This window comes from Asterias amurensis, chromosome 2 (assembly GCF_032118995.1).
Source record: "Asterias amurensis chromosome 2, ASM3211899v1".
Classification (NCBI taxonomy): Eukaryota; Metazoa; Echinodermata; class Asteroidea; order Forcipulatida; family Asteriidae; genus Asterias; species Asterias amurensis.
In genome coordinates this window covers 4,865,843-4,888,367 of record NC_092649.1, presented here as the reverse complement: position 1 = coordinate 4,888,367, position 22,525 = coordinate 4,865,843, and the positions used below count along the sequence as shown (strand labels likewise).

At 38.2% G+C, this 22,525-nt stretch overlaps 3 protein-coding genes across 4 annotated transcripts in view; 1 reads left to right on the top strand and 2 right to left on the bottom strand.

Moving 5' to 3' along the window:
* The window catches only part of LOC139949504 (TBC1 domain family member 22B-like), a 101,904-nt gene that overhangs the window by 51,259 nt on the left and 28,120 nt on the right, over positions 1-22,525 (top strand). The gene's annotated exons all lie outside the window — the stretch shown is intronic.
* Positions 304-3,570, bottom strand: LOC139949493 (NLR family CARD domain-containing protein 4-like). Its single transcript, XM_071947862.1, has one exon. It carries the CDS (start codon positions 3,563-3,565, stop codon positions 1,142-1,144), a length of 2,424 nt encoding a protein of 807 aa, XP_071803963.1. The 5' UTR covers positions 3,566-3,570; the 3' UTR covers positions 304-1,141.
* On the bottom strand, positions 3,531-16,121 carry LOC139949451 (uncharacterized). Of its 2 annotated transcripts, XM_071947801.1 has the most exons (10): positions 16,000-16,121; positions 14,334-14,572; positions 11,313-11,481; positions 10,230-10,341; positions 8,691-9,986; positions 8,311-8,493; positions 7,545-7,604; positions 5,651-5,826; positions 4,064-4,201; positions 3,531-3,636 (listed from the first exon to the last, which is right to left on the bottom strand). In XM_071947801.1, the coding sequence occupies exons 1-10, from the start codon at positions 16,072-16,074 to the stop codon at positions 3,577-3,579; spliced, it is 2,508 nt and encodes an 835-aa protein (XP_071803902.1). In that variant the 5' UTR covers positions 16,075-16,121; the 3' UTR covers positions 3,531-3,576. The 2 variants fall into 2 exon arrangements, with proteins under 2 accessions (XP_071803902.1, XP_071803895.1); XM_071947794.1 differs by having other exon boundaries at positions 4,064-5,826.

The following is a 22,525-nucleotide window of genomic DNA, read 5'->3' as shown; positions in this document are numbered from 1 at the left end:
GCTGCTTTTATCAGTGTATACTACAGAGGAGTTGATGATCAAAGAGTCTTCTAAAGTGGCTGCTTTTATCAGTGTATACTACAGAGGAGTTGATAACCATGAAGAGTTCAGTATTAAGGTAGGCAAAGATGGCATTATATTTTTCAACAGGGACATCCACACAGCCAAACTGTAAAACAATGAAAAAACACAGATTCTTACTACTTGTGTTGGTTCATTGGCTCCAGACAGTCAACTTCCTGTGCTACCTTTGACCACTGATACTGTAGGTATTTCATGCAGAACTACCAACATGCCTTGCAAAACAGTGACTGCGAAAACTTGCAAGTTCTAGCATACATATCCAATGACTTTACTAGAAGATGTAAATCACCATCCAGGGATGAAAACAAAAGACTATTGACACTGAAAGAGGAGAAAATAGACTGGGGAAATGCTTCACAAGGCTGTACGAAATAGTCAACTTGGATGTGAGATGTGAACTCTTAACCTCTCCTTCAGCAAACAATGAAAAAACTCCACCTTTGGATCTCTCCTTATATTTTGATTGTCAACCAATTCAATCTCCGAGTTTGATTCATCTCTACATGTAATCCTAATCAAACTCCTTCTGCCCGGCTTCACGTGCCGACCCCTGGTGAGAACTGTGGGCAGAGGTGTAAAAGGCGAGTCCCCGGTGCCTTAAAACCGGATTGCCCTGGGTAGGAAGGGCTCATCAGCCTTGGAAGGCAGCCTTCCTAGGAGAAGGTAACTCCGATCTCGAATCCCCCAACCATGGGTTAAGTGGCTGGGCCTTTTGCTGCGTCATATGCTCCTAGCAGTGGACCAAATGGGCAGAGAATATTGTCCTAGGGCGGATGAGGGGAAACCCAAAATTGCCATGTTCTTTTCCTCAAGAAGTGCCAACGACCCCGGGCGGAAGAGTGCTTGAGTGTAGGGCAGTGGTTCCCGTGATGCAGCCAAAGCCATCAAAATGCGGATGAGCTGAATATTTCTTTAGCCAATGGCATCCACAACTGTCATCCAGTGGCGAAAAGATAGTTAATACAAGCCAGCGAAAGAATCAGCACCAGGCAGCTGATCTTCCCAACCTAATGAGAGATAGACAGGGGCGAGCCTTAACCTCGGTCATGTCGGTCGACTAGGAGGGAGAGACAAACATGTCATCCATCTCTACATCTATAGTGGTATTATCCTTGAACGCCACATTGACGAGTCTCATATCTTCCCCTGTCAAAATGTAGCTTCCGAATCTCAGATTCTTGAGCTGTTTCATTCTCTTCAAATGAGGAGCCCACATTGATGCAGAACCCCTCAAGGTATGATTCCCAGACAGATCCAGTTCCATTAGAGTTGGCATATCACTCACCGACTCGGCAATAGGGGCCATGTCTTCCCCGACCAGTTTGCACCTTGCCAATCTCAGATTCTTGAGGTGTCTCATTCTCTTCAAATGAGTAGCCCACAAAGATGCAAAACCACCCAAGGTAACATTCTGAGACAGATCCAGTTCAATCAGAGTTGGCATGTCACTCACTGACCCAGCAATAGGGGCCATGTCTTTCCCTATCAGTTTGCAGTCGCGCAGTCTCAGATTCTTGAGGTGTTTCATTTTCTTCAAATGAGTAGCCCACAATGATGCACAACCACCCAAAGTATGATTCCGAGACAGATCCAGTTCAGTCAGAGTTGGCATGTCACCCACTGACTCAGCAATAGGGGCAATGTCTTGCCCTGTCAGATTGCAGAGTCTCAATGTCAGCTTCTTGAGGCGTTTCACTCTCTTTAAATGAGTAGCCCACAATGACGCACAACCACACAAGGTTTTATTTCGGGACAGGTTTATATCAATAAGAGTTGAAATGTCACTCACTGACTCAGCAATATGGGCCATGTCTTTCCCCATCAGGTTGCAGCCTATAAACGTCAGCTCAGTCAGGTGCTTCATTTTCTTCAAAGGAGGAGCCCACAATGATGCACGACCACCCAAATTTGTATGACTCAGATCAAGCTTTAAAATATTAGTCATATTAGTAAAACAATTTACTAACTCACTACAAAACCTCTGTAGGTCACAGCTTACAATGCTAATATGTTTTACATGGGGAAAGTAGGCACTATCTGATGTGTTTGTCTGATTACTAACTTGCTTCACTAAGTGAAAGAAGGAGTTCAAACAATCACTATTCCACTGGCTTATATGTATGGTAGTCCTCATCAAAACTGCCTTGATGAAATCCTGTGATGGTAAACTCTTGGACTGACTCTCAAAGTAACAAAAAAGACCCAACTTTAGGTCTCCATTCTTCGTAAGTTGATGTAAGACTCTTTTTGTACATTCTTCATTGTCACCACAAGAAAACTTTATCAGATACTCATATCGAGAATCATTTATTGTGGCCCAGCAAACCTTGGCAAGGATTCCTTCAAATTCCTCTGTGTTGATTATACTTTGCCAATACATTGCAGCACAGAATTCCAAGAAAGTTTTGTGTATAAAATACACATTGTTATGAATGTCTAGCCCCTTGATGACCCTTTCGCTAGTGAGAACACCTGCACGTATTGCTGCATCAAATGCTTTCTTGTCAAAATCTTTTTCTTTAAAGGAAAGAAACTGATTTGTAGAAATTAAACCATGTAGAGCAACCTTTCCAATTGAAATCAATATTTGTGATACTTCATCTTGTGACAAGTCTTTTGCTTTTCTCCTGAATATGTATTTCAATGCTTCAGTGTATAGCCGAGTCATTGTTTCTGGGAGTTTTCCCGACTCTCTCCAGAGCAAGCACATCAAAAGCAGCAACATTGGTCTCTTTGCCAAATCAAACAAAACTTCAGAAGATCGTATCTTCTCTATCAGCTTGTTAACATTTTCAAGGTCATCAGGGAAGAATTTAGTCACATATTTCTTAATATCCTCAGCTGAAAACCCCTCAACTTCCACATGAGTGAATGGCTTTTCAACCAATGATGAGCTGACTAGTTGGTCAAGGGGAGGACGAGATGTGATAACTACCCAGCAGTCTTTGTACTGCTTTCGATTAAGAGCCTTGAGAATTGAACCAAATGAGGACTTTTCCGTCCGAGTGGTTTGAAATTCGTCAAACCCATCCAAGAGCATTAACACTTTGTCTTGGTTTTGGTCAATAAACCCTTTTAAATCACACCTTTTGACAATGTCTCGCTCTACGAGCTGATCTGCGACAGCGTCAATTAGGTCAGTAGCTGTTGTCAGTGATCGCAATTTCAAAAAAAAAACAAGTTCAAACCTTTTGAGTATCTCATTCTTACCAACTGCCCAATCATAAGCGATTTTGTCACAAAGAGTCGTCTTTCCAAGACCTGCCGATCCACTAAAAATAACACGTTTGATGGGATTGCCCTCCCTTGTTTTTAATACACGAAAAATGTCTCCATATGATTCCATTCGTATTTTCGCTTTCACAATCTTCCCTACCTTGTCATTAAGTACAACTAAAACAAGCTCAGTGTAGATGTCCATTATGTGCATCTGATCATCATCAACCCATGGGAGCATCTGTACAAAGCTACCTGTAGTCATGTAAACTTGCTTCAATGCCTCTGGAAGTTCATCTGAAATAGCTTGAGCTTGATGACTGGGGTCTGGTGTTCCTATAGGATGGTATGAAAGGAAACAGCACACATCAACAAGAATCTGTGGTTATAAGATGCCTTTTTATTCTCATATTATACAGTTTGTCTGTGTCTTGCCCGTAGTGCATAAGGTGTGGGCCTCTACCATTATTGATCTTGCGTGAATAGAAATGATACAGCTGTGGAAACTGGTATCGGGAATTTTGTGTGTAAATCAAATTAAGTGTGGATGATGCAGCAACAAAGTGAGATTCCAAACTTAACCAAGTTATAAAAAATTACAGAGGAACATCACATTTGTTTCAGGAATGTGTGGTGGGGTTGGCAAATTGACACCAACTTAGGTCATTGACTTAAACATCTAAAAAAAAAAAAAAATAAAATAAATAAACAAGGTTTTATTTCGGGACAGGTTTATATCAATAAGAGTTGAAATGTCACTCACTGACTCAGCAATATGGGCCATGTCTTTCCCCATCAGGTTGCAGCCTATAAACGTCAGCTCAGTCAGGTGCTTCATTTTCTTCAAAGGAGGAGCCCACAATGATGCACGACCACCCAAATTTGTATGACTCAGATCAAGCTTTAAAATATTAGTCATATTAGTAAAACAATTTACTAACTCACTACAAAACCTCTGTAGGTCACAGCTTACAATGCTAATATGTTTTACATGGGGAAAGTAGGCACTATCTGATGTGTTTGTCTGATTACTAACTTGCTTCACTAAGTGAAAGAAGGAGTTCAAACAATCACTATTCCACTGGCTTATATGTATGGTAGTCCTCATCAAAACTGCCTTGATGAAATCCTGTGATGGTAAACTCTTGGACTGACTCTCAAAGTAACAAAAAAGACCCAACTTTAGGTCTCCATTCTTCGTAAGTTGATGTAAGACTCTTTTTGTACATTCTTCATTGTCACCACAAGAAAACTTTATCAGATACTCATATCGAGAATCATTTATTGTGGCCCAGCAAACCTTGGCAAGGATTCCTTCAAATTCCTCTGTGTTGATTATACTTTGCCAATACATTGCAGCACAGAATTCCAAGAAAGTTTTGTGTATAAAATACACATTGTTATGAATGTCTAGCCCCTTGATGACCCTTTCGCTAGTGAGAACACCTGCACGTATTGCTGCATCAAATGCTTTCTTGTCAAAATCTTTTTCTTTAAAGGAAAGAAACTGATTTGTAGAAATTAAACCATGTAGAGCAACCTTTCCAATTGAAATCAATATTTGTGATACTTCATCTTGTGACAAGTCTTTTGCTTTTCTCCTGAATATGTATTTCAATGCTTCAGTGTATAGCCGAGTCATTGTTTCTGGGAGTTTTCCCGACTCTCTCCAGAGCAAGCACATCAAAAGCAGCAACATTGGTCTCTTTGCCAAATCAAACAAAACTTCAGAAGATCGTATCTTCTCTATCAGCTTGTTAACATTTTCAAGGTCATCAGGGAAGAATTTAGTCACATATTTCTTAATATCCTCAGCTGAAAACCCCTCAACTTCCACATGAGTGAATGGCTTTTCAACCAATGATGAGCTGACTAGTTGGTCAAGGGGAGGACGAGATGTGATAACTACCCAGCAGTCTTTGTACTGCTTTCGATTAAGAGCCTTGAGAATTGAACCAAATGAGGACTTTTCCGTCCGAGTGGTTTGAAATTCGTCAAACCCATCCAAGAGCATTAACACTTTGTCTTGGTTTTGGTCAATAAACCCTTTTAAATCACACCTTTTGACAATGTCTCGCTCTACGAGCTGATCTGCGACAGCGTCAATTAGGTCAGTAGCTGTTGTCAGTGATCGCAATTTCAAAAAAAAAACAAGTTCAAACCTTTTGAGTATCTCATTCTTACCAACTGCCCAATCATAAGCGATTTTGTCACAAAGAGTCGTCTTTCCAAGACCTGCCGATCCACTAAAAATAACACGTTTGATGGGATTGCCCTCCCTTGTTTTTAATACACGAAAAATGTCTCCATATGATTCCATTCGTATTTTCGCTTTCACAATCTTCCCTACCTTGTCATTAAGTACAACTAAAACAAGCTCAGTGTAGATGTCCATTATGTGCATCTGATCATCATCAACCCATGGGAGCATCTGTACAAAGCTACCTGTAGTCATGTAAACTTGCTTCAATGCCTCTGGAAGTTCATCTGAAATAGCTTGAGCTTGATGACTGGGGTCTGGTGTTCCTATAGGATGGTATGAAAGGAAACAGCACACATCAACAAGAATCTGTGGTTATAAGATGCCTTTTTATTCTCATATTATACAGTTTGTCTGTGTCTTGCCCGTAGTGCATAAGGTGTGGGCCTCTACCATTATTGATCTTGCGTGAATAGAAATGATACAGCTGTGGAAACTGGTATCGGGAATTTTGTGTGTAAATCAAATTAAGTGTGGATGATGCAGCAACAAAGTGAGATTCCAAACTTAACCAAGTTATAAAAAATTACAGAGGAACATCACATTTGTTTCAGGAATGTGTGGTGGGGTTGGCAAATTGACACCAACTTAGGTCATTGACTTAAACATCTAAAAAAAAAAAAAATAAAATAAATAAACAAAGTCTAAACTCGTACTTTCGACTCGGTAAGAGTTGTTTTTTGCAAAAAGTGAAAAGATTAGTGGAGAGTAAGTCTTCCGTTTTTATTGGCTATACTGTTCAGAGCATTTTATTTGCTTTTAAACCCGCCTCCAAAGGACTAGTTTAAAGTTTGAGCACTTTAAGTGCTCAAACTTTTTTTGTTTCACATTAATGTGAAACAACAAAAAGTGTGCTTTTTTTACACAATGTTGTTTTTTAGAAGGATTTTCTGTTTCAGGACAGAACATTTCAACTTTGATGTAAGCCTACACACATATGTTCTAGTTTTATTGTTTTGTGTTATTCGTTTTATTAATTTATAGAACAATACTAAGTGACTCTTGATTCAGACACAGGCTTAACCTTTGGTGACCCCAAACTTTGATGTCAAACTGAACACGAAGCTCTTGGAATCTTGAGAACTGGAATACATTTCGTCAACAAGGGCTGTCTACTGACATGCTAATAGGGCCTAAAAAAAAAAACATGTTGGATTGCCCTTCACCCGATTTTTTGCTTGGGTCGGTTGGTCGGGATTTATTTATTTATTTATTTTTTTTTTTTTTTTAGATGTCAAAGAACACCCAAAACTGCATAAACATTTCATGAAAGATCAAGTTGTCAAACAAGCAAGGTATTAATCATCTTATACATCTCGCTTCAATCACTCTTTTTGCGTCTTTATTTTGGAAAATTCCTTCAAAAACAATTTCCAAGAGTCATTTCATTCACCGTGTTTTTCGTCCGTTCAATAAACGAGCGATACCATATGGGCATTACTGGCAACAGCGCCCTTTGTTGTTCAATGAAGTGTTAGACTGGTTCTTTGTGAAAGCATGACGTCGGATAAACAGGCGTGTGGTTTGATATGTAACACAGGCTCACCCGTGCGTGTGTGAGGGAAATCTACATGTTGTACGTTGCGTTTTTGTGAACGTTGAAACCACGACTGTTGCACTGGATAATTATTACTGTCGACCGTAAGTAGTCGGCCAAAAACTAATATTTGTGTCAAATTTACCATTTTGAAAGCATAAAATATTCATGAAATCCAAATTCGGAAGTAAAAAAAGAGAGAAAAAAAAACGGAAATTTAAAAAAAAAAAACGCGACCGAGATTTTGCTACTTTTACGGTCGGTCGGGATAGGGCAATCCAACACATATATATTTTTTAGGCCTAATGATGGGTATTCCCTTATTTTCAAGTTGGAAATGTCTTCTTATGAATCCACCAACTGTAATTTTGTTGAATGCATTTTTAAACAAAAACAAGATTATCATAGATGTATACTTTGTGTATCTTGTGAGTATCTATTAGCTACCTATAGTCATGTCAACTTCCTTCAAGGCTTCACCAGTCATATCTGCAATAGCTTGGGCTCCTGTTGAGAGGTAATTTAAACACAAACAGGTTATTCAATTCTGACACAGGCTCTATCCTTGTGACTCCAAACTTGGACTTGGAACCGAATCGGACTCGACTTTTAGCTACCTGTAGTCATGTCCACTTGCTTCAATGCCTCTCCAGTCATTTCTACAATAGCTTGGGCTTGAGGATTGGGGTGTGGCATTTAAGAGTCAATGACAAAAAATCAACGCAAGTTATGTCTTAAGTATATTTATTGCTGAAGAGCTTACATTGTATTACATAACAATTCTTACTCAAAGTGGCTTTGCTTTTCTGTAGAAAAGTTGTCTCTCTGCTTAAACGCAAAACAAGTTGCTTCAATTTTTCCTCAGTTTCCAGTAGATTATTGTGATAACTTGAGCTTGAGTATTGGGGCGCTCCTGGCGAGCGTTAACAAACAAAGTTCAGCACAAAAATTGTTTCAGTTTATTCTTGAACAAAATATGATATTTTGTCAGCAGGAGATGCTTCCCTTTTTTACCCTAAGTGTTTTAGTAAAATATGCTGGGATAACATAAATTCACTAGATATACTTTTAGTGATGTTTAGTTGTTTATTTTTATTTGTTTGTTCTGTGTTTAGTCCATTTTATGAGGTGGTGGGATTTATTCTTGAAATTTAAATACTTAAGACATAAAAAGTAATTGTATCTATAGTAGAAAAGTAAAGCTGTATAATACCTGTTACATAATATACATGTTGTATGACCTTTTTCTTGCAGGTTATTTCAGAAGCAGGGGCCATAAAGACGTTACTACCCTCTCCGATTGACATGTCGTTCATTTTTGCCTGATGATATAAGTTAAGCGGATCCGATGATTGTGATCTTTTTGCTAGGTCTTGGTGAATTGCAGGAACTGAATCTATATAAAGAATGGAAAATACCCCAATGTTTGACCATTTAAAAACATGATCAAATATTACATAAATACAACAAAGTTAGTGCACTTGTAGTAAATTGTGACAAAGTACATGAATTATGAGTTAGTAAGTTAGTTTTCACTTTACTTCAATAAGTTTTCAATGATATAAAAGCATAAAGGTTCTTGTTGATCTGTACCTTTACTGTCACAGTTTGAAGCTATCTCATTGATGTCTCCTGCTGCAGACAACACACTCTGTTCAGGTTCCTCCGACAAATGGACCGAGGCACCCTTATGATGTTTAGGTTCCTCCGACAAATGAACCGAGGCACCCTCATGAGGTTTAGGTTCCTCCGACAAATGGACCGAGGCACCCTCATGAGGTTTAGGTTCCTCTGACAAATGGACCGATGCACTCTGATGAGGTTTAGGTTCCTCCAACAAATAGATCGAGACACTCTCATGAGGTTTAGGTTCCTCCGAAAAATAGACCGAGGCACCCTCATGAGGTTTAGGTTCCTCCGACAAATGGACCGAGGCACTCTGATGAGGTTTAGGTTCCTCCGACAAATGGACCAAGGCACCCTGATGAGGTTTAGGTTCCTCCGACAAATGGACCGAGGCACTCTGATGAGGTTTAGGTTCCTCCGACAAATGGACCAAGGCACCCTGATGAGGTTTAGGTTCCTCCGACAAATGGACCGAGGCACTCTGATGAGGTTTAGGTTCCTCAGGTAAATGGACCAAGGCACTCTGATGAGGTTTAGGTTCCTCAGGTAAATGGACCGAGGCACCCTGATGAGGTTTAGGTACCTCTGGCAAATGAACCGGGGCACCAAGATGATTTTTTTCTTTTGTTTGAGATTGAGGCTTCATTTGCTCCTCCCTTTCTCTTGTGTTCTTAGGAATGGCCCCTGTTCTAGGAGAAGTTCTCTGCGACTGGACTAAGCAATCTTGTTTCTCAGTAGAGGCACTCTGTTGAGTTACTAGTCCTTCTCGAGATTGATGCGTCATTTGTTCCTTCCTTTCTCTTGCGTTCTCAGAAATGGCCCCTGTGCTAGTAGAAGTTCTCTGCGACTGGACTAAGCAACCTTGTTTCTCAGTAGAGGCACTCTTTTTAGTTACAAGTCCTTCTCGAGATTGATGCGTCATTTGTTCCTTCCTTTCTTTTGCGTTCTTAGGAATGGCCCCTGTGCTAGTAGAAGTTCTATGCGACTGGACTAAGCAATCTTGTTTCTCAGTAGAGGCACTCTGTTGAGTTACAAGTCCTTTTCGAGATTTAGGCTTCATTTGTTCATTCCTTCCTCTTGTGTTCTTAGGAATGACACCTAGAGAAGTTCTCTGTGACTGGACTGCACTAGTAGAAGTACCAGGGATGCCAGCAATAGTACAAGAAGTTTCCATAGACTCAGTAGTGACATCTTCTTGTTTTGACTCGGAGAGAGTCTTTTTCTCTTGCTTATCTTGTGTCTTGGTTGATTTTTTCCTCTTCCCTGTAAATTAAATTGATTAAGAAATTCTTGATTGGTTTTAAGCTTGTAAAAATAAAATCATAATAAACTGTCGAAATACAGGTTTTCCGGTCTATTCCAACAAAACATCTATTTATATTTAACGGTTAAATATAAATCGTTGGCTACATAGCCCCCCCCCCCCTCCTTTCGTATAAATCAGACTTTCAAAAATCCTGCTATAAGAAACTTAAGAGAGTGTTGAGAGAGGCAACCCCCACTCACATTTCAAAAATTTCCACTTTCTTGCACCGCCCATCAACCCAGCAACTTGACGTAACTCTAGGTTGGTATCTTGCTGAATGCCAAGCACCATCAGAGACTGTGTGTCACAAAGCTGTGTGTTCAACAAAAAAGTATCCATAATAAATCTCAGGGTGACTCCATTTTTATTTGAAAAGGAAATACATGCGGGGACAGTCTAATTCCACGTTCAACAGTTTGGAAGTTTTTAAAAGCACATCTTTTAAGATGTCTTTAAAGGTGTACTTTAAAAAGATGCACAACGAATGTGTGGGTACTAAGTAGTAGATGGGTTTGTTGCCAAAGTTTACATTGTCTTTTTTTTAAGGGATTAATCTGATGGTGCAGTCACCTGTTCAAGAACACCTGCAGAAACTTTTTAAATAATTGTTATTAATTAAAGTTTCTAAACATTTACGCGGGTAAACTGACCGGCGCCTTTGAATGTTTCTCTTTTTCAGTAAAGTGCGCCTTATAAATGCTTTAGTTTATGTAGTTTATATAAACTAGGAAACTGTTGGCTCAACGAACACACATAGACTATGTAGTCAGTCAGTACTAACTTGATGGTAAAAATTTGCTTGTTTTTCTACTAACAGAAATGAAGAGTCTTCACTAAAACATTATTTCTTCATGTTAACATGGTTACGTTCGACGACCTGTTTATTTTAACACAAAATGGAAACAGAGCAAGAATTTATTTTATTTTGTAACATAGGAGTTAATCAAACAAGATTGAAATGGATAAAGCGAAAACACATCTTAAATATTGTTCAGCTGTCAATGTTGTATTTCTTTGTTAAAACAATGTGTGCATGCAGCACAACGATATAAAACGTAGACTTAAATATAATGGCTAGTGTATCTTGCCTGCCAGAAAATGCAAAAGAATACATACCATGTGGGGTCGCTCTTCTTTTAACACGAGATGGACAAGATGTTCCAACAGACTCAAATTCTCTGATATAATCTGTTGTAAATATTATACTATCCAACAGAAATATCCATCAAATTCACAAAGCAAAACTTTTAGATTGTCAGGACCAAAGATACAAGCTCATATACCTCAATGCCCCTCTTAGTGACAAGATGCTGATTCTTTGCTTGGATGTTTAGTCTTTCCTGGATTATTTCCTTCAAGTCAGAGATGGTGGTGGATGGGTGAAGCTGCAGACAGAGACTCTCCTTTACTGGATTAGAAACAAATATCTGGATATGACGTCCTTCACTCTCTCTGAATACAAAAGAAAAAACAAAACACATTTTGTTTCAATACAGCACTCCGCATATACATTAAGTCCCAGTACCATACCATTAAAAACCCAAACTAAATTCGAGGTGAAAGCAAGAGCACTATGGTAATAACATCCACACCTTGTTATAAACTATCATTCGAGCATTCTGCTCGATGTGCATTTTTGCGACTATTCATTTTGATGTTTATAATATCCTGTCTTGAAGATTGTCCAATACCCCTTAACTGGACGTTACATGTTTTATCTTACCAGACTCTCTATAATTATATCACAAAGAAATGTATAAGACTATATATATATTAGCCTACATGTCTTTCTTACGTTAAGAGAGCCTCCGCTTTGTTCGCTACTTAATTATTATGACACCTTTTTTGGGAAAAACCTTAAGGCAGAGGAACACCAATAAAAAAACCTTGTACAAACCGCGCGTGAATTTAGGTTCAACACAATTCAATCATTACAAATCATGTGGAAGTCTGTACCAGAGAGATCTATCATTTATTGTTTCACAAAGTATAGGTTAACAAAGTGAGCGCATTATAAGTGGTCTTTCTTTTCAATTGTCTAACTGGGAAACCATTTTCCTTTTTTTCCCTTTAGATTTGCCCCCAAAACACAACAAAAAAGACTTTTACCGATCATGTTGATTTGGTATGACATGAGATGACACTGCCTGCTTACCTTTGGACACCTCTTTACAGAGTGCAATGGCAATCTGTTACAATGCTTGTTTATTAGAAAATATTACCAAGTTCTATAATAGGCAATCCCGCACAGACCCCACCACAAACATACACAACGTAGGAGTAGCTATCAACCTGCGGTTAACGTAAACAAGCCAAGGTTATCTTTTGTCAAAAGGTGTAAAGTATTGATAAGGATATCGCCTTTGAACTTTAAATCTAGTAAAACCTGTAAATACTTTCTCCGTGATCAGGGTGAATGGACATGGCCTACCTGTCTGGGCCATGAATAGGGGCCTTCCATGGGTTCTGCTGCAAAATTATCATTCCCACAACACTAAGTGATACTATTTGTACCTTCGTTGGTATCATGGACACATTCGTTTAGACTGCAAGGGCATTTCGTGACTATAGGCCTAAGTGATTGCATTTGGGGTTTTAGATGTTTTAAATGTTTTGTTGGTTTTAGCTGTGTTAAAGGAACACGTTGCCTTGGATCGGTCGAGTTGGTCTTTGAAAAGCGTTTGTAACCGTTTTTTATAAAATGCATATGGGTAGAAAGATGTTGTAAAAGTAGAATACAATGATCCACACAAACATGCCTCGAAATTGCGTGGTTTTCCTTTTACCTCGTCGACTAACACGTCGGCCATTTATGGGGGTCAAAATTTTGACTCCCATAAATGGCCGACCGTGTTAGTTCTCACTGTAGAAGGAAAACCACGCAATTTCGAGGCAAACTTGTGTGGATCATTGTATTCTACTTTTAAAACATCTTTCCAACCATATGCATTATATACAAAACGGTTACAAACGCTTTTGTTTTGACCAACTCGTCCAATCCAAGGCAACGTGTTCCTTTAAACTTGAAATTAAAACCGTAAACCTGCCCCATACTTTCAATTCTTTCTACCTACTCGTATGTTTGTAAATCATGTGAAGGTTGTTTACTCAAAGTCCTGTAAAGTAGTTTCACTTTAAAGTCACCTGGAAATAGAATTGTTTTCCTTTCAAACATAAGAGTATATGCTTACGAACAATAAAACATTTTTTTTAGTTATTGTTTGTCACGATTTATATGTTCAAAAAATATATAAAGTTGTTTGGGGGCCGACTCCGCCTACCCCTTTTGTGACGTCAATCGAGGCAGACTTTGCCTGCAATGCGTATAGTAAACACACGTGCAAAGTACATGTACGTCAAAGTCGTGAGTTGGTACATTCCAAAAAGTGTTTTTCTGCATTCAGCACCAATACACCTGGTCGGCATTGCCGGGGAAAAAAAAATTGTGTTTACTCTACGCATAACAGGCAAAGTCTGCCTCGATTGACGTCACGAACAGCATCCTCTCGGGTCGGGGTCTACTCTTAAATTTGTAAATAACATAAGAACTGATTTTTTAAAACCTTAGTTAACTGTTTATTCACATTCCACTCATCAAAACACATTTATTAGTGACAAAAGCTTTATTTTGAAAAAATACCACTTCCAGGTGACTTTAAAGTGAAAAGGCCTCTTTCTTTGTTGCATTGTAAGTACAATTCCCGAACCCAAAGAAAGAACAGCCTGTGGGTTTTCATTGTCCAGCATATGTTTTCCCCACCTGGCAAGAAGCATTCGTCCCATATTGGCGTGTGGAGGTTATAGGTCGAGAAAACTTGTTTGTTTTTTCTCTTGGCGGTCCTCAGTGTGACTAAACCACATAAAATATTAAAAGTCATCCGGCCACCAAAACCTGTCAAGGTTAAAATGTTTCATTGAATACATGCACCAATTCAAAAATAGCTTTAATAAAAAAAAAAACACATAAAGAAGAATACTCTCTGATTTCCTTAAAATAGAAATACAAATAATCAGACCCCCAAACTTCGCTACATTCCCTTGTTTATTTTTAGCATTTAGGAGAGTAGCACTTGATAACCGTTTTTAATGAAAATATGAATTTTGTTTAAACCAACTATATGTTAGTTTAGGGTTACTGGTTATAAAAAAGAAGATGGTAGTTTCGAATAACTTCTATTTTTTATTATCTTAAGCGGGCCTCAAACCCTACAGATTGGACTTTCAAATGTTTAAACTCCGGTTCCATTATACCCACAAATCCTCCATGGTGTTGCTGTTCATTATTGCAATGCACTGCTCTTTACCTGTCATTAGATGCTGCCACAGCTTGGTCAACTTCCAATTGCTTCTTGGTGTCCACTGGTTCAGATCTTTCTGCGTGATTTGACTTTGCCATAAATGACGACTTGAACGCCATTTTCTTTGAATTTCCGATGTGTTTCTTGTTGGTCACTACCTTGGCTGATGAGTGGTTGTAGTCTGTTCTTGCTGCACTCAATGCATCCTGCAAGTCAGCCAGGGTTTGCAAAGGCCTCAAAGATTCCTAATCATGGGGGGAAAAGTCAACATATTTTTGTCAAATGTCACTGCTTAGACACTTGTTTTTACATTTACTTTTGAAGTACAACTATTCTGGGGTGGGGAAGTTCTCATTTAGTCATGTGAGTCTGCAATATATTTTATAACTGTAAAAAAAAAAGTAATTGGGAAAAATATGTGGAGACAGTCTACCTTTCTGGTCTGATTTTTTTTTCTACTTTGGCTTTGACAAATTTTAGCCGAAGAGGTGTAATCATGTTTATTAGTTACATCCAAACGTGTCCAACAAACCCCATTCTAGTTTTAATCAAATATGACTTTGATACCGTAAACGGGTGAAGCACTTCCGTGCAGTGATCTTCCTCATTTTAAAGGAAGTCCAATGATGAGTGAGACAAGTGGATTGGCACTGAAATGGGGTTAACTCAATCAGCCATTTTTAGATATCGTGGACACTTTAAATAGAGCACTATAACTAAATTTTGGTTTGGTAAATGTGTCTGTTTATACAACGAAACCAAACAGTACACTCTTGTGTCCACCATATCTCAAAAGGTTAAGTGTACATGTACCTTCCTTTCAAAACGACTGTGTTTTGGTTTTTTTTTTTATATATATCTACATAATTTTATTTATTTTTTTATTTATTTATTTATTTTTTTTTTTTGGGGGGGGTGGTTTGAAGCTGGGTGTGTGTTCAATTCCCAAGTCGATTTTAAAGATAATACCACCAAACAAGGGGAAAACTTTGCATATCATGCCACCACTTGTTCACTTTTTTTACAAATTTTTTAATAGGAATATCTCATATGAGTAAACTTATGCCTATCATACTGTTCAAGTCCATTTTAAAGTTGATATCACCCAACAAGGGAAACATCCATATCCTGCCACCATTTATTTTTACTCATTTTTACAAAAAAAAATAACTAATTTTAGTAAATTTTGATACTATTTTCTGTTTTAACGAATGAAAACGTGGTGGCAGGATACGAAAACTTTTCTGAGAAAAGTTACCGAGTAGAGGCCAAGCAACTCCTGAGTAACTTTTTTGGTCCAAGCAATCACCTCTTTAACATTTTGGGATCATCTTATATTAAAATAGCATGTTATAACATAGTCAGCTTTCTTCCATTATAGTCAGACCACGGTAAAATTCACTGTATATCCGTGCCAAACCCAGTAACTGATCGAGCGCTGCACTTCGGGTAAACTAAAATTTGCATTTCTTCATTCGTAGGCCTACCGCAAGACCGAAACTTTCAAAACCGGAGTACAGCGCCCTATAAAATATAGTTACTGTGGGTCTATCTCGTCTCCAAATAATCACATGAATACAGGTTGATGGTTAGTTTTTTTGTTTTACAACACACTTAATTTTGCTCCATAAACACGTGATGTGGATTAGCACCATATTGGGGGATAACTTACCATGTCCAAGTTGTTGTTACTTTTTGTGATGGCCACTTCTTTAGAAGGATATATTGGGTAGAAATATCTTCCCATCCAACAACACGCAGAGCTATACAAGGATGGTTTGGTACAACGTAATGTGCCAACATCAACTGCGGCTGCCAAAGTAAAATCCCCATCCTTCCCAGACCAAAGCCCCAAAACTATCCAATCAGCAGTCTTTTATATTTATCCCCTAACGTAATATTGGAAAATTTCCAGGTGTGTGAATGATTTATGGACAATGGGTTATAGAATTTGATTTGAAAGAACATGGTTAACGTTCGATGATAGATGAATTTACATGTAGGCATGCCAAAAAAGCATGTGTGAGTACAAGCAACGGGCCATTGAAATGTTTTTTTCCCAACAGTATTTGTTTTGACCCACTCACCATCCCCAAATGTTTGTGTTTATTAAATACTAAATAGCTTCGTAATATAACATTAACTCAGAAGAACTAATAAGTAATGCCTCAAATGAATCAGATATTTTAGATCGCAGGTCTCCAACATAAGGAGTTTTCAATGGCTTTTCCTGGCTTTAACAAAGTGGTTTAAACAAGAATTAAACTGTTAATCTTCGCCTGCTGTGTCAGTTTTCTTCCCTTTTTTTCCCCACACAAACTTTAATTTGTTTTGTTTATATTTCGTATGAACTGAATTATTAAACTTGAACCTAGGCTGGTCCATAACTGATAAAGAAAACACACACGTATGCACTTTTACTTGAGACCTCTGCACAAAATAACAATACATTTAATATCAAACCATTTTGAAACGCACATTTTAGTGTGAGTCAAATATTTACTATACGCAAGTAAAAAGCTGATGTTCCTTCAAGACCCATGCGTGTCTATAAGTTCAATATTCGACGTGACCATTGGTAACGCTTTATTTTGATAAAACATAACAATGCGGCCAAAGGTACAACGTTTATTTGCCCAGCCCTGACTGATTTTGTTGACTGTTTTTTGTTTATAAAATATTTGCAAAGTTTGTTTCTTGTATCAGTGGCCTAAATTAAGATATAATTATCTCAGTCTATTTTGTATTAGTGGAGGTACAAGCATCCAACTCTAGGTTGAATAGTCGCAAGTTCAGAAGTTCAACGACCTGTAAATTATATCAAACCACGAGGCCAAGAATGCTTAATTTAGAGTTTCCTGATATTAAATAAGATCAAAACTAATCAGCAAATGGAAGAAAACCCATTAGTTCGACCCACCATGGCAATGATTTGACTTGGATTGACCCTTGTTCATACCTGTACTATAATTCAACTTCCAAAACATGATAATTACAATGAAAATTCACGACAAACGATCAGATTTTCAAACTTACTTTTCTTTATTTACAGACGCTCACATTCACTGCTTAATTAATTACAACCTTCTGCAGTGAACGCTTTAGGCACATCAACAAATCTACATCTTTCAGAAAAAGAAAACAAAAAAAAATTAGGTGAGGTATTTAGTACTAAAAAAAGAAGATTATATCGTACATTAACCAACATTTGAGCGAGGAATGCTCTTGCATTATTTTGGTCAATGTAGTAGGCTGGTAGAGGAAGTCTTGAGGAAGAATTGTACCTTCGAAGGTACAAACTTTAAAAATGGCTGCACTTGTTTGTTATTCTACGTATGTTTTGCTTTCAAGGGCAACTGTAATGTTCCTGTAACCAAATAACTTTCATGACATAATCTTGACTGTTTCCCAAATTTAATGTTTGTATCATTGAAGGTACAATGTCATCTTATCTTCTGCCGTGAATACAAATTCAGTATGAATTTAAAATTAAGATTTTAGTAAGTTGTTATATCTCTATATAATTGTGGTGCAAAAAAAACATAACTCTGCAGGCATCAACAAAAGTTTTCAAAATTCATAAGTAATGTAACTGCTCAATCCCAAATGAATGCCTATCAAATTAATCAAAACAATTTAATAACTTTCTTGTTGACTGATACTCAAAGCTCTTTGCTGGGAGGTGACTTGTGGGAATTTTACAGATTTTAGTTAAATTTCGAAATCCTTTACAACATTTACAGAAATGTAATTCTTCGTTTTGAAGAAAACTGGTTTTGTTGTGTTTTTTTCTAACAATTGTAAACTGAAAACGATATCCTGAAATATGTAGAAGACAGTTGGTAGAAGACACAACACAACAAGTATTATTTTCAATCCTCTAATACGATTGGTCAATCCATAGCAACAGTAGCGTGACATACTGCACCCTTCGTATTTTGAAGCAGGGAGTGAAGTTTGCTGTGATTATAGTTGGTTCTAAAAAAAATGTTTGTGTTAAGACAGTTGGTATTAGAACAGTTTTTTGTGTGTGAAAAACTGTAAACTATAGCGCAATAGTTACCACTTCTGTGATAACTAACGGAACATAAAGAGGAACCTTAATGTCAAATTTAGTTTTGTGATCAACATATCCTCCCTAAAGATGGTCCTCATGGAAATGGAAAATGTCTCTAGCCTCAAGTTAAAATGGTGTAGAATGCCACTGTGTCTGATACTATCCACCATCAAGTTTGTTTCTAAATCCCAAAACGTTTGATGACGTCGCATTTCAATATGGTCTGTAAATGTTTCCACAAAAAATGCTTTCGATGATTTTCCTTCAAAAGAGTTAGTTTGATTTTGTTTTACAGATGCGAAAATTCCTATTTGAAATGCATATACGGATCCGTTCATTTCTGAAATCCGATGACGTCATATTTCAAATGAGTATCAAATGAAATTTATGGGATGTGATTAAATTGGTTCAAAAGTATTTTTCAAATATACAACAAAACATCAACACATAAATTCATGGTACATGTATATTAACAGTTAGGTTGTTTCTTTCCAATGAAACACGATACATGCCAAATCATAATTGGAAATTTTAGTTGGATAAAAAGAACCTTCTCAATTAAAATGTAAAGCAAAGTACAACAATAAAGAGCATCAGTCACAAACAATATACAATGGGTATTTAGCTATACAAACCGCATTCATATTTTAAACAAGATTTAAGTTCCTGGCCCAGTTTATAAGCCGAGAGGAATGAACTTCGTCAAACTCTTTCTCATAAAAATCTACCCAGAAAAGTCATGTTAAATAATATGCTTGGTTAATTCATAACGATCAAGCATACAAAATTCACACCAATTACAGTACACTCCCATACAAAACAAATTCCAGTTGAAGGCAAAAGTAGAGCAATGTACAAGAGAGGAATTTGTGATAGTTCTGAAAATACTCAAATGGAAACTCCATTTTATGAGTTACAAAAAAGTACTCCAGTGTGCCCAATCTCATCATTCATCATGTTTGTTTATTCGCTCGGCCCCAACGGCCAGTCTATACTGGGATGGGCTAATCGCTTGAACAGATTCTTGTTCAGGAAGTACGTCATGCGTACAGTGCATAGACATATCGTGCAGTTCAGAATGTGATGCATGATGGGACTGCGCATTATTAAAACAATTCGCGTGCATGATTTATGCTCCCAGCGCCTTTGGTTAGGCTACTCTCACACTAGGGAAAATATGCTAGCGAATGGGCTTACGAATGGAATTATTTGACAATCGCTCAAGCTTCGCAACAATCGCCGTGTTTCGTAAGCGTTGGGAACAATTTCGGAACGTTCACTAGTCATTCTCCACCTCTTTTCGAAGATCACTCAATTCTTGCGATTGTGAATACATTCTTGCGAACAAAAATGTTGACATTCGCGGTGAATTCGCCAAACAAGTGCGATTGGATGGTGAATATTTTCATCTTGGTCACCCCTCGGTCGTCCCTCCACCTCTCCTTAACATTATATGACGAATGCTTACCAACGCTTGACAATGCTAGCCAATGCCTTACAAATAGGCATCGAACGTTGCGCACGTCGCGATTGAGCTTACCAACAATTTCAAACAAATGAAGCGACTGCTAGCGAATGTTACGAATGCTTGCGAATGCTTACGAAAGGGCTTACAAATGTTAATAATGCACTTAGGAATGTTACGAATGTCTTACCATCGTTGCCAATGTCTTGCCATTTTCTGACTAATTTCCTAAAAATGGATTACGCGGCCGCGATTGCTGTAAATACCGGGGCGAATCTCGCTCTGGCCAATTGTTCGTTTGACAAAAGAAAGGGGACCCGCGAAGGTTACAAACGCCTTACAGGTGCCTTTACGAACGTTGCCAACGCTTACGCATGCTTTACAGACGTTAACAATGGCTGACCGATGCTAACGAATGTCGAGGCGAATGAACTTGTTCGTTTGACAAAAGAAAGGGGACCCGCGAAGGTTACAAACGCCTTACAGGTGCCTTTACGAACGTTGCCAACGCTTACGCATGCTTTACAGACGTTAACAATGGCTTACCAATGCTAACGAATGTCGAGGCGAATGACCGTCTTCGCAACATTCGCTGAAATTAACAAACCGGTTTGTAAATTGACCGATCTTCATAAGGAGATGGGGCGTGACGGGTAACCGCTCTGAATTTGTTACGAACGCTTACGAAGACACGGCGAATGTTGCGAAGTGTGAGCGATTGTCAAATATTTTCATTCGTAAGCACATTCACTCTAATATTATTCGCAACAGTGTGAAACAGCATTGGGAAGCGCTTTGTAATTTCAGCGAATGTTGCGAAGACAGTCATTCGCCGTAGATTTTTGTAAGCATTGGTAGCCATTAGTAACGTTGGTAAAGCGTGCGTAAGCGTTGGCAACTTTCGCAAGCTATTGTAAGGCATTGGCAATCATTGGCTATCCTAGCATTGTTAAGCATTCGCTAAAATTCGTTACATATTGGTACGGACAAGTCAACGGGTGACCGAGGGCGAACGTAAAAATATTCACTATCAATTCGCAAATTTTGGGCGAACTCACCGCGAACTTAAAATATCCATATTCGCAAGAATATTCGCCCAAGTGTGAGAGTAGCATTAAAGCAAGGCGCTGGGGACGAGCGAAGTATGTTTATGGATCCGCCAAGTGCGCCATCATTGTTGAACTTTTAAAAAGATTACTTTTATGTTGCCACGTGACGATCTTTCTCTTTTTCTACAGCTCCGTCTTGAAAGAGCACATATTATTTTGGAGTGGTAATTCTCTCTTATTTTATAGGGAAACTATTTGTCTGGGAAGTATAAGTTCTTAGAGATATTTGTGAGTATTGTTTTACGTGTAAACCCTCTTTGTATACCTGAATTGCTGTGGTTTTTAGGGTCATGTTTGGATCGGATTATTTATAGATCGTGTGTATAGTGCGTCCATCCGTGTGTGTGTGTAGCATGAAAGCCACATGTTTGACCTTTTTGTGAACTTTCTCTGCATTGTGTAATGTCGGCTACATGTATAACAGCTAGTGTTATAACTTTTTGTTTGTTTGCTGTGGGTTATCAATAAAACCTATACTGGAGAAAGTTTATTTTGATATTTAGCTGTCATTGATTGCTTTTATTATCGAAGTACACTCTTAAACTTGTTGTTCAGCATGTACAGAGGAGTTATCGGTGTATACTACACAGTCTACCCGCAACCCATGCGTTAATAAGCTTATTTGCCGGGTTTTATCTTCGGGTTTTGGTGTGGTTTTTAATGCGGGACCTCAGTTTGAATATATAATTAGTCCAAAGGGCTTCTGAAATTCAGTCTTTTTCGACCTTATCTGAAAAGTATTGACAGAAATAATGTAGTGCTTGAAATGAAGAGCATATCTGTCATTATGTATGAAAAAATCGATGGTATCAATGAACTATTCTATTAGTTTATTTCAACTTTGATTAAGGGAATAAAAGGGATAGCTACTAGTTTTTTCACGGCCGCTTCAAACAGGCAGGGTCGAATTGCTGTGTGATAAAGGCCCGAGCTGAATCACGTGGCAATTCGACCCTGCAAGGTTTTATACGGCCGTGAAAGAACTAGTAAAATAAATAAATAAATTATTGGTTTATTAAAAATGCAAACATGGCGGCCAAAAAGCCGAATTGCCGATGCATAAATACAAAGAGTAAAAATACAAAAACTATTACTATAAATCTATTAAAATTTGAGAAAAAAAGCATTAAAGTTAAACATACTCATATTACACGTATCCGTTTCCGACGTGCTTGAGCTCTGTATGTGCGACGTCCGCGTGTTGCATTGTTGTGACTGAGACGCCCAGTTTCCGGATCCTTTAGTGCGCGTTGTAGTCTTGATGCACGACGTTCTCGTTTTCCTGTTACACACAGCGCGGCCAACTCACCGACAGCGCCCGCATCGCCAGTAACAAGAAACGTTTTGTACCAAGACTAGCGCGGAGTATCCGCTCACAACCGGTCATAAACACTGGTCATTATCAAATTTATACAACGTGACGCGCTCTCCACCAAAAGCAAAACTATCTGAGGTATTTATGAATAACAGATTAAACACAGTATTAAGACAAGGGCAGTGAGTTAATGAATAAAGAAACCAAATTATAATCTTAAATTTGCTGTTTTCAGCATGTACAGAGGAGTTG

Bases quoted from the DNA above. Each gene is read 5' to 3' on its own strand.
- LOC139949493 (XM_071947862.1), bottom strand. From the start codon at position 3,565: ATGACTACAGGTAGCTTTGTACAGATGCTCCCATGGGTTGATGATGAT.
- LOC139949451 (XM_071947794.1), bottom strand. From the start codon at position 16,074: ATGGGAAGATATTTCTACCCAATATATCCTTCTAAAGAAGTGGCCATC. The intron at 11,482-14,333 runs GTAAAGAGCAGT...TTTTGTATTCAG, and splicing joins GTGGCAGCATCTAATGACAG to AGAGAGTGAAGGACGTCATA. The intron at 5,827-7,544 runs GTAGCTAATAGA...ACCATCCTATAG, and splicing joins GGAAGTTGACATGACTATAG to GAACACCAGACCCCAGTCAT.